This window comes from Sus scrofa, chromosome 6 (genome assembly GCF_054392235.1).
Source record: "Sus scrofa isolate SSC_HxYL_T2T_F1_AM1 chromosome 6, Sscrofa_HxYL_maternal_Yorkshire_Landrace_v2.0, whole genome shotgun sequence".
Classification (NCBI taxonomy): domain Eukaryota; kingdom Metazoa; phylum Chordata; class Mammalia; order Artiodactyla; family Suidae; genus Sus; species Sus scrofa.
In genome coordinates, this window is record NC_139388.1 from 63,641,564 (window position 1) to 63,652,039 (window position 10,476).

The 10,476-nt window shown below is 53.0% G+C and overlaps 1 protein-coding gene across 4 annotated transcripts; it reads right to left on the minus strand.

Annotated features, from left to right (window-relative positions):
* Nucleotides 1-64: 64 nt before the first annotated feature.
* On the minus strand, nucleotides 65-6,304 carry DNAAF3 (dynein axonemal assembly factor 3). 4 transcript variants are annotated; one of them, XR_014806744.1, is made up of 13 exons: nucleotides 6,235-6,304; nucleotides 6,032-6,120; nucleotides 5,621-5,751; nucleotides 5,220-5,313; nucleotides 3,286-3,443; nucleotides 2,787-2,969; nucleotides 2,482-2,607; nucleotides 2,276-2,398; nucleotides 2,113-2,143; nucleotides 1,884-2,016; nucleotides 1,147-1,258; nucleotides 904-978; nucleotides 65-795 (listed from the first exon to the last, which is right to left on the minus strand). XR_014806744.1 is itself a non-coding variant. In XM_084962128.1 (12 exons), exons 2-12 carry the CDS (start codon nucleotides 6,114-6,116, stop codon nucleotides 510-512), a joined length of 1,506 nt encoding a protein of 501 aa, XP_084818254.1. In that variant the 5' UTR covers nucleotides 6,117-6,120; nucleotides 6,235-6,304; the 3' UTR covers nucleotides 65-509. The 4 variants fall into 4 exon arrangements, 2 of the variants coding, with proteins under 2 accessions (XP_084818254.1, XP_084818253.1); XR_014806743.1 differs by having other exon boundaries at nucleotides 1,147-1,261; XM_084962128.1 differs by lacking the exon at nucleotides 2,113-2,143.
* Nucleotides 6,305-10,476: the final 4,172 nt, after the last annotated feature.

Sequence of the window (10,476 nt, forward strand, 5' to 3'; positions counted from 1 at the left end):
ACTGAGCCGTGATGGGACCTCCTGGAGACAGATTGAAGGCAGGAAAGACACACGGACACAGGGAAAAGAGACCCTGGCTCTCTTTACTTGGTCCACGCAGGGCCTGACCAGCTCCAGAGGAGGGGACACCCCTACCCCACAGTTAGGAATGGGACGCCGGAGGACGAGGGGACCACGCAGAGGGTCTGAACCCCAGGGCCAGACCTGCAGGCTGCGTTGTTCAGGGTCTCGAGAGTGGAATGTAGAACTCAGAGAACAGTCTAGATTCTAGGAGTAAATAAATATAGAATCCCAGGAATGGAATCTGAAATTCTAGCGACACCTCTGGGGCTGAGTTGGGAGCAGAGAGTATTTTAGAGGTGGGTTCAAATTCTAGGACCTGACTTCAGAAGTTAGAGGTAGGGGACTTGGTCTCTGGGGGTCTGGTCAGACTGTCGGGTTTGGGAGGTCTGACTCCCTGCGGGCAGAGCCAAAACCTCCTGGAGTGAAACCTGAGACGCTGAAGGCAGCTAGAAGGGCTCAGGGGGCGGGGTCCGACCTTCAAGGGGTTGGGTCAGGTCCTCAGAGGGCGGGTTGGGGGCCTCAAGGGGCGGGGCCAGAACTTCCGGGGGTGGGATCCCAGATTCCACAGCTGGGTCCTCCTGGCTGGGAGCAGAGTCTCCGGGCTTGAAGAAGCGCGCGAAGGTCTCCGAAGGCCTGGCTCCAGGCTGTGGGGCGAATCCAGCCGCCCGGGCTAGCTCCCCCACCCGGCTGGAGAACCCCTGCAGCTGCTCCTGCCGCAGGTCCACTAGGTACCTGGAACCAGGATGTGGCGATGGGGGACCTGGCTTACGGCCCGCCCACTCCAATTCCACCCTCAGCCTGGGAGATCCCTGCCCTGCTCTCCCCAGTTAGCTGGCTCACTGTGCCAATTCCACGATCAGGTGTCCTCCAGGGGCCACGCAGGCCCCGAGCTCAGGGCAGAGAAAATGGACCATCCTGCGGAGAGAAGCGGGGAGGGCTGAGGCTCAGGCTTTAAGGTCCTGAGGGAAGAGGGGGGCTGTGGAACTGGACTCTGATTGAGGAGGGTCTGCGGATCTGGACTCCTGGGTCTAAGGGAGTGTGGGGTTGGGGAGGGAAGTCTGGGAACCTCCCAGGCTCTCTTACCCACAGGCCACGTAGAGAAGCTGGAACTGTTCCTTGTAGCAGCTCTTGTGGTGGAGGGTCTGGGTGGAGCCGAGGGACAGGAAGTGGACAGTGAAGGATCCAGGGGCAGGGGCTGCTGGGAAGGGAAGACTGGCAGGATTAGGCAGACACACAAAGCCTGGAGATAACTCTGCTTGCCTTCGTCAAGCCCTTTCTCATCCTTTCTCTTAGGCAGATTCCAGGAAAATTCTGGGAGAAGGTTAGTCTGGCTGGCAGAGACCCATTTTACAGACCAGGCAACTGAGATTCAAGAGAAAGAAAGAGGGTGGGTGGCCCATGGCCACGCAGGACACACAGACATCCGGGGAGGGCCAAGTGAGGGGATGGGTAGAAGGGGGCGCGACCAGATTTAGTGGCAGCTGTCCAAAGGTGAGCCGGGACCCAGAAACGTGTTAAAATGTTCGCAGCCTCTTCGTCTTCTGCAGGTGGGATTAGAATTCTACCCTTGTAGTTCAGACTGCGAAGAATTGTTTCAGGATTTAGGAAAGGGAGAGAAACTCATAGAAAAGAAAAAAGAGACCAAATGTGAGGAAGGGGAGATCACTTGTCCAGCCATTTGATACCGTATCAGCCCACGCTTGAACTTAAAACACCTGGAGCCTGAAGCGCGGGACGGGGTTCGGGTCCCACTCTGTCCCAGGCGATGATCACCGGAGCCCTGCTTTCCATCGCAAGAGAAAAGACTGTCCCTCGCTTACCAGACTCTGGCAGGCTTCCACCCGCGTCGCTCGGCACCTGCTCCGAGTCTCCCTGGGTGGTTCTCGGACGCCCCCAAGCGACCACTTCTCGAAACAGCTCCGTCACGTTGTGCAGCGTGATCTCGCCCGCGGTCTTTGGAGAAGGGATGGGGTCAGACGCTGGGATGGGACCGCAGGGCCAGGGTGGCAGGGAAGAGCCTTAGAGTACGCCACCCCTCCACTCCCTCACCCCAAAGCTTGCAGCTGGCATCCACACTGGCCTTAGGAAGGAGAGAGGGGCGGGGCCTGTTACATTTTGCGGGCGCACCACCAGAATGAGGGGCGGGGTCTGGGCGGCAGGGGGCGGGGCCTCGTGAACTCCAACCCCTGCACCTGCACCTTCAGCCGCGCACCTTGACCGGCTGCCCGTTGCTGGTCCGCAGGAGTGTCTCGTCGTCGGTTTCAATGCCAAAGGCCACGAAGGGCCCCGTGGCGATGTCCCCCCAGTACCCGCGCGCTGCTACGAGCTCTCCGTGCTGCGAAAGCAGAGAGAAATGAGATGGATGGGCGCCCCGGAAAGAAGGAGCAGCCAGGGCAGGAAGTGGCTCGGGAGACGCACTTGGCTCAGGAGACGACCGGACGCCAGGGTCCGGTTGGGCACGTGATAGGCGCTGGAGTCTCTGAGTTCAAAGGCGACGCCTGTGTCCCTCCAGCGCCGGAACTCACGAGTGTGGATGACTCGGGCCTGGAGTTGGGGGAAGCAAGAAAAGAGGCCTCAGGGAATCTGGGATACGGTTCCCAGCACTGAGGGCCTCCAGCACCCTCCTCCCTCAGACCCAGGATCCCAAGCCCCCTTCCTCAAGCTCCAGAACCACCTCCTCACCCGGGACTGAGGACCTGATCCCCCCGGGTCCCAGCCCTCACCCCGCGATCGTGCAGCTTCATGTGCAGGTCCCAGTCGCTGACACCGCGCCGGGCGTCGTACCGGGAGCCCAGGTAGTGGCGCAGCCTCGAGTCCCACAGGCGGCTCATGGGGAAGGCCTCAGGCCCCTTCTCCCCGCCCGCCCAGAAACGGAACACGGCCTCCAGGGCGTCGCGCTCGCGGAACTGCACGGCCAGGCACGCGTGGAGGGAGAACCAGGGAGAGGCGGCTGCAGGAAGAGTGGCTTCTCCTGCTGGACCCTCCCTTCCCTCCCAGAGCGTGGGAACGATTCTCCCTTTTCTCAGATGAAGAAACTGAGGCGCAGAGAGCGGAAGCTGCCCCCTGGTCCATGTCTCACAGTGGGAGCCAGGAAGCCGGGGTTCGGACTCCCGCGCCCTCAGCCTACTCCATCAGCCCAAACCCATTTGGATCGTCCATCTCCATTCTTCCCGTTGCCACCCGGATCCCCGGCGGTGATAGTCGGAGGCTGGGCGGAGGCACCTTGAGCGCGCCCAGGCTGAGCCAGGGTAGCTGCTCTTGCAGGCGATCGGGTTCCAGGACCAGGTGGGCCAGGCGGTCGGCCTGGGCGCGCACGAAGGCGGCCACCGGGGGGCGCAGCAGCGCGTTCCCCCACACCTCCAGGAAGGTCTCGCTCCTCTCTGCGGGGAGGGGGGAGAAACTAGTGGGAGGAATAGAGGGAACCTGGAAATGAGACCCCTGTGGATGATGCACATCCATTTTACAGTGATCTTAGGTTTTCGTAGTCAGGTAGTGAGCATAAGGGAGCCAGGCAAACTCCCCACCCATCCCAAGGGCCAGAAGAAGAAGAAATAACTTAGACCTATTCTTCCCACCTATTCCCTCCCCCCAGGTAACCCCAATTCTGATTTTCATATTTGTTTCCCTTGCCTTAAAAAAGAAAAAGTTATATACAGATGGAGATGGAGATGAAGATTTATGTGTATTAAGTGTTAGACTGTTCATTTTTTTCATTTTAGTTAAGAAACTTATGAGAGAACTATATACCTGTAGTTAGATCAGATCCAGATTAGATTAGTCCCAGTTGTTTAAGGACTTTTTAATTTACTTATTTGTTGTTTTTTCATCTTTTTGCCATTTCTAGGGCCACACATGGAGGTTCCCAGGCTAGGGGTCTTATCGGAGCTGTAGCCACCGGCCTACGCCAGAGCCACAGCAACGCGGGATGCGAGCCGCATCTGCGACCTACACCACAACTCACGGCAACACCGGATCCTTAACCCACTGAGCAAGGCCAGGGATCGAACCTGCCACCTCATGGTTCCTAGTCGGATTTGTTAACCACTGAGCCACGATGGGAACTCCTTAAGGACCTTTTCATAAGGTGTATTATGAAATCTGTGCAATGTCTTCCGAATGTTCTGGGCTATTAATGACACCTACCATCCATAATCATGAAAACAACAGTACTCACTAAAATGTATCGAGTCAGTATCATAAGCCAGGACATGTGCTTTTTTTTTCCCCATTGTATACTCATAAGAATTCTATGGGGGAAGATCTTTCATGACCTCCATTTTATAAATGTAGAAACTGAAGCCAAGAAAAGACCAGATACTAGCCCAAGGTCACAGAACAAGCAGAGTCAGAATTTGAACACGGCTTGTCTGAATCCTAGAGGTTTTGCTCTAGGCACTAAGCTGAAGTTGTTGTTACTGAGAGACAATCAATTTCCCAAATCCTCCTTCTCCCCCTTCTCCTTATAAGTTCACTTTCCAAGTCTGCCTCCTTCAGGCAGGCTGCCTGGGTTTCACCCTCAGCTCAGCCAACCCCCGCCCCCTACTTCTGGAGGCCTCACCACCTCTCAGAAAGTCCCTTGATCTCTTTTGGGCTTCTCCCTTCGTGGAAGGCTCTGCATGCTTACACTGTGTCATGCATAGTTCTGAAAGTTGTATGTGGGTTTTCTTCTAGAATTCTCTAGATGATTCTAGAAAGTATTTTTAGGCCTACTTCACAAGTGGGAAAGACTGAGGCTCTAAGGCCAACAAACAAGTGAGCAAGTGATGAAATAGGGATCAATACTCATTCAAAATGAGTACCCTTGATTTTTTGTTTGTTTTATTTTTGTCTTTTTGCTTTTTCTAGGGCTGCTCCCGCAGCATATGGAGGTTCCCAGGCGAGGGGTCTAATTGGAGCTGTAGTCACCCGCCTATGCCAGAGCCACAGCAAAGCGGGATCCAAGCTGCATCTGCAACCTACACCACAGCTCACAGCAATGCCAGATCCTTAATGCACTGAGCAAGGCCAGGGATGGAAACCACAACTTCATGGTTCCTAGTTGGATTCATTAACCACTGAGCCACGACAGGAACTCCTGAGTATCCTTGAAATGCCAGAATTCCTACAGGGAAGGGGAAGAGGCTGGGGGCCAGACTGCCTGGGTCTTTGCCACTGACCTTGCAGCCCCATCTTCTCTGGATCCTCCAAGGCTATACTGAAGATCAGCATGTGTCGGGCTACAGCTTCTAGATTATTTTCCAGAACATAAAACTGGAAGTATGGAGAGGGAAGGATGATTCTGAGATGTGTCCTTGGCTCCCAGGAGACTCAGGAGTGAGCAAACTTAGAACCAAGGAGACCTGTACATCAGCCCCCCTTCTTCAACACGAGCGTGCGCACTCAGAACTCTCCTCCCCATCACTACTCAGGCTCTTCCTCCCACTCGGACCCAGGAGTCCCCAGACCCAGCCCACTCTTTCCCCAGGACTCAGGAGTCTGGGTTCCCAGCTTCAGGGACTCAGGAATCTGGGTTCTCATATTCATCCTCCTCCTTTCACGACCCCTAATCCCAGCTCACGTGGAATCTCCTTCGAGGCCAGAGCGCAGCTCGGGCCAAAGTCCGCAGCAGATGCCGCCCATCCACGGAGCCCACCAGCAGGACATTTAGCTCGGGTATCCCGTGCTCTGGATCGTCTGGGTCCACAGGACCTGACAAAAAGACAGAGGGTTGGGGTCGGTGGCCTGAAGAGCGCCCATGGCAGCCTCGCTCAGCACGATGGACTACACCTCCCAGGAGAACTTGCACTCCTGGCCTAGGTTTCAAAGGGAGCTGTGCCTCTAAGCATTCTGGGACTGGTAGTCTGCAGCGGCATCAAGGCTGTCCGCTCGGGGGCGCCCCCACCCTTGGAGCCTCAAAGAAGGTTAGCGCGCTGTCTGCCAGCTCTGAAGGCAGCGCTGTGTTGGATTTGTGATCCTGCGTGGGACTCACTCTCAGCCTGCAGGTCCACCGCCGGGGACAGGCCCCACCAGGACACGGAGCCGAAGCCTGAGCCCGAGCCTGCCGGTGTGGTCATCGCCCTGCACGACAGACAACCTGGGAATCCCCAAACATCGTGTCTGCGGCCTCCACCCATTCGCCTTTCACGTCCCCTGATTTCTCGCCTCTTTCCTCCATGGGACGGCCCCCCTCACCTTTATCCTTCCAAATAACTGGACACACCCGCTCTCTGCCCACTCCGAGATGCAGTCCGACGCTCTCTCCGCAACTGCTGCCCAGAGTCTCCGCCCTTTTCAATCAGTAAGCCAATGGGAGTGTGCGGGCTGGCACCACTGTGATCCACTGACCAATGAGAGCGAGCGAGACCTGTCCTCTATGAACTTTTGACCAATGCGAGCGTTGAGGGACGACGACTCTGGCTTGTGGGAGTGGTGGGCAAGCGGACGCGGTTGTCATGACGACGGCGTGGGCGAAGGGGCGGGGCCGGAAGACACGGGGCGGAGCCTGGGGCGGTCCAAATTTCTGGAACGGGGAGGAAGAACGGAACAGAATCTTGATAAACCCAAATTAAAGTGAGATGGCCTACACCTTAAATTATAGACCTCTGGAGTTCCCGTCGTGGCTCAGTGGTTAATGAATCCGACTAGGAACCATGAGGATGCGGGTTCAGTCCCTGGCCTTGCTCAGTAGGTTAAGGATCCCGCGTGGCCGTGAGCTGTGGTGTAGGTCGCAGATGCGGCTTGGATCCCGCGTTGCTGTGGCTCTGGCGTAGGCCAGCGGCTGCAGCTCTGATTCGATCCCTAGCCTGGGAACCTCCATATGCCGCATGAACGGCCGTAGAAAAGGCAAAAAGACAAAAAAAAAAAGTATATATATATATTATATATATATAATACATATATATATATAATATATATATTATATATATAGACATCTGTGTCATTTTCCCTCACACCTGGGCTCTACCACATAGGGCTTCTCACCACATGGGAAAGTTCTAGGGCCAGCTACCACTGGCACCTGATTGTTAAATTTTCAAGAATTTTGTGACCCGGTTGTTACACAAAATCATTACTAAAAATTAAACGTTTTACTAAACTTTATTAAAAATCAAATTCCGGGAGTTCCCATCGTGGTGCAGCGGAAACGAATCCGACTAGGAACCATGAAGTTGCGGGTTTGATTCCTGGCCTTGCTCAGTGAGTTAAGGATCCGGCATTGCCGTAAGCTGTGGTGTAGGCCAGCAGCTATAGCTCCGATTAGACTCCTAGCATGGGAACCTCCATATGCCATGAGTGCAGCTCTAAAAAGCAAAAAAAAAAAAAAAAAAAAAAAATCAAATTCCAATTAAACACATTACATTAAAATAAATGTAATCAGGAGTCCCCTAGTGGCCCAACAGGTTAAGGATCCAACGTTGTCACTGATGTGGCATGGGTCACTGTTGTGACATGGGCTCAATACCTGGCCTGGTAACTTCCAGATGCCGGCAAGTGCGGCCAAAAAAAGCAAATAAATAAGGGAGTTCTCCTCCTGATGCAGTGGTTAATGAGGCCAACTAGGAACCATGAAGTTGCTGGTTCAATCCCTGGCCTCGATCAGTGGGTTAAGATCCGGCATTGCCATGAGCTGCGGTGTAGGTCGCAGACTCGGTTCAGATCTGGCGGGGCTGTGGCTGTGGCTGTGGCGTAGGCTTGGCTCTGATTAGACCCCTAGCCTGGGAACCTGCATATGCTGCAGGTGCGGCCCTAGAAAAGGCTAAATAAATAAATAAATACGGTAAAGAAAAGGTAATCATACTCAAAACTCATCAGTTTCTATTTTATTATATTTTACTATTATTAGCGGTCTCAAGGTTATTTCCAACTATTGTATCTGTAGGAAGGAAATGCTATTTTAATGCAATGTTGTTTTTGTTTGTTTAGGGCCGCACCTGCAGCATATGGAAGTTCCCAGGCTAGGGTTCAAATTGGAGCTGTAGTTGCTGGCCTCCACCACAGTCACAGCAACACCAGACAGAGCCTCTGGGCAGGTCCAGGTCCTTAACCTACTGAGTGAGGCCCAGGATCGAATCCATGCCCTCATGGCTACTAGTGGGGTTCATAACGCACTGAGCCACAAAGGGAATTCTTGTACTTCATTGCTTTTTTACGACTGAATAATATTCTGTTATTTCCCCCTCATTTTTGCAAGTCTCATGCCTTCTTGCCATTCAAATCACAGCCCCTAAACACTACTTTTTCTTTTTTCTTTTTTTTTTTTGGCTTTTTAGGTCCGCAGGGCATGTGGAGGTTTCCAGACTGGGGTCAAATTGGAGCTGTAGCCACCAGCCTAGGCCACAGCCACAGCAACGCCAGATCTCAGCTACATCTGCAACCTACACCACAGCTCACGGCAATGCCAGATCCTTAACCCACTGAGCGAGGCCAGGGATCGAACCTGCGTCCTCTAGGATGCTAGTCAGATTCATTTCCACTGAGCCGTGACGGGAACTCCCCAAACACTACCTCTTCAGGGAAGCTGTCCCTGACTACCCTTTTAAAATGGTCTGGGGAGTTGCTGTGTGCTCTAGCTCTTAGGACTTGGCACTTCCATCGCTGTGGCCCAGGTTCCTGGTGTGGCCACTGAGATCCCACAGCAGCCATTGCACACCACAGCCACAGCCCAAATAAATAAAAATTTTAAAACAGGATCTCACCTCAGCCCTTACTGGTTTCCTTCCAGTCTGGTCACCATTTTTAATGGTTTTGCACTTCTAATTTGTCTGCTGATTTGTTGAGACATGGAACTGGGGATCCCAATGTCATTATCTAACTCAGAACAGATTCAACCCCAGGATTTAGAGAAGGACTTCCAGCTGTAGCCCTGAGCAGGTCACGTTAATTCACCGAAGCACAGTTTCCTCATTTGTCAATTGGGAACAATCATCACATATATTTCATGAAGTTTTTGTGAGAATTATTAACAGAAGCGGTAGCAGTAATAATGCTATTAATATGACATAGCTCTGTCTTTATAAATATGCCTCCCTCACTCACACATGAGAAATCACTGCATTCCTTTGGAGACATTTTTTATTTTCTTTTTAGGGCCACACTCTCAGCATATGGAAGTTCCCAGGATAGGGGTCAAAGTGGAGCTGCAGCCACAGCCACAGCCACAGCAATGGAGGGATCTGAGCTATGGTTGTGACCTACACTACAGCTCACAGAAACGCTGGATCCTTAACCCACTGATCGAGGCCAGGGATTGAACCCACAGCCTCATGGATACGAGTCGGATTCATTTCTGCTGTGCCGCAACAGGCACTCCTGGAGAAAATTTTTAAATCTCATGGACCTCACAACCTAAGTGACTGAGCTGACTTCTCTTTTTCCCATTGGCTCCCAGGAAGCTCCAGGTTAAGTTTGTACTCTGCCCCTTTCCTTAGCAAGTGGGGTACCTGCTTATTGGTTCATTTTCCACTTAACTTGATGCTCAGAGAGCTCTCTTGCAAAATGTCATGAATCTTTGTTCGCCACTTGAAATCCTGTCTCCGATGAGGTGGGGGAGAAGCCAATGAAATGGTCATCCTTCCTAGACGCAGACTGAGAGAAAGAATTTGTGAAGAAGAATGAGGTATATTTGGAACTATCGTCTCTCCCTGTGTAACGCTTGTCTTTCTCCAGTTCTCTGGAGATTTCTTTCTCAGAGTCTGCATAGTTACTTTGTTGCCTTGATAAGAGCAAGTTGCTTGGACGTAAAACCTGGGATGGCATCTGATTGGGGTTCCAGCATCCACCAGAAGCTGGGAAGACCTCTGGGAATATAGAAGGGATGGATTATGCAAGGAAGAAAGGGAGGGAGGGAGATATGGGTGTAAAAATCTATGTAACTCATGGGTGAGGGAGCAGATACATTCATGAATAGAGAAGTGCATTCTTGGAGTTCCTGTCTTGGCTCAGTGGTTAACAAACCCGACCAGGAACCATGAGGTTGTGGGTTCGATCCCTGGCCTCGCTCAGTGGGTTAAGGATTCGGCGTTGCTGTGAGCTGTGGTAGGTTGCAGACGTGGCTCGGATTCCGCGTTGCTGAGGCCTAGGTATAGGCCGGTGGTTACAGCTCCAATTAGATCCCTAGCCTGGGAACTTCCATATGCCGCAGGAGCATATGGAAAAGGAAAGAAAAAAAAAAAGAGAGAAGTGCTATCAGGATTTTTTCAGATGAGGAAGTTGAAGCTTAGAGGAGTGAGTGAGTGCTCACTCAAGTGAGTGGCAAGCAAGTGTGGGAGGGGGCAGAGGGGCAATGAATGAATGTCTGGGTGGGTGAATTTCTCTGTGTGTTTCCACGATGCGCAGCCCTATCTCTGCCCTCGTGTGCTCCCACCCCACTGGGCCCCTCTTGGGTTTCCGGCCCGCCCCTGCCCACCCCATCAAGAAGCACCAGTCCAGGCCAGC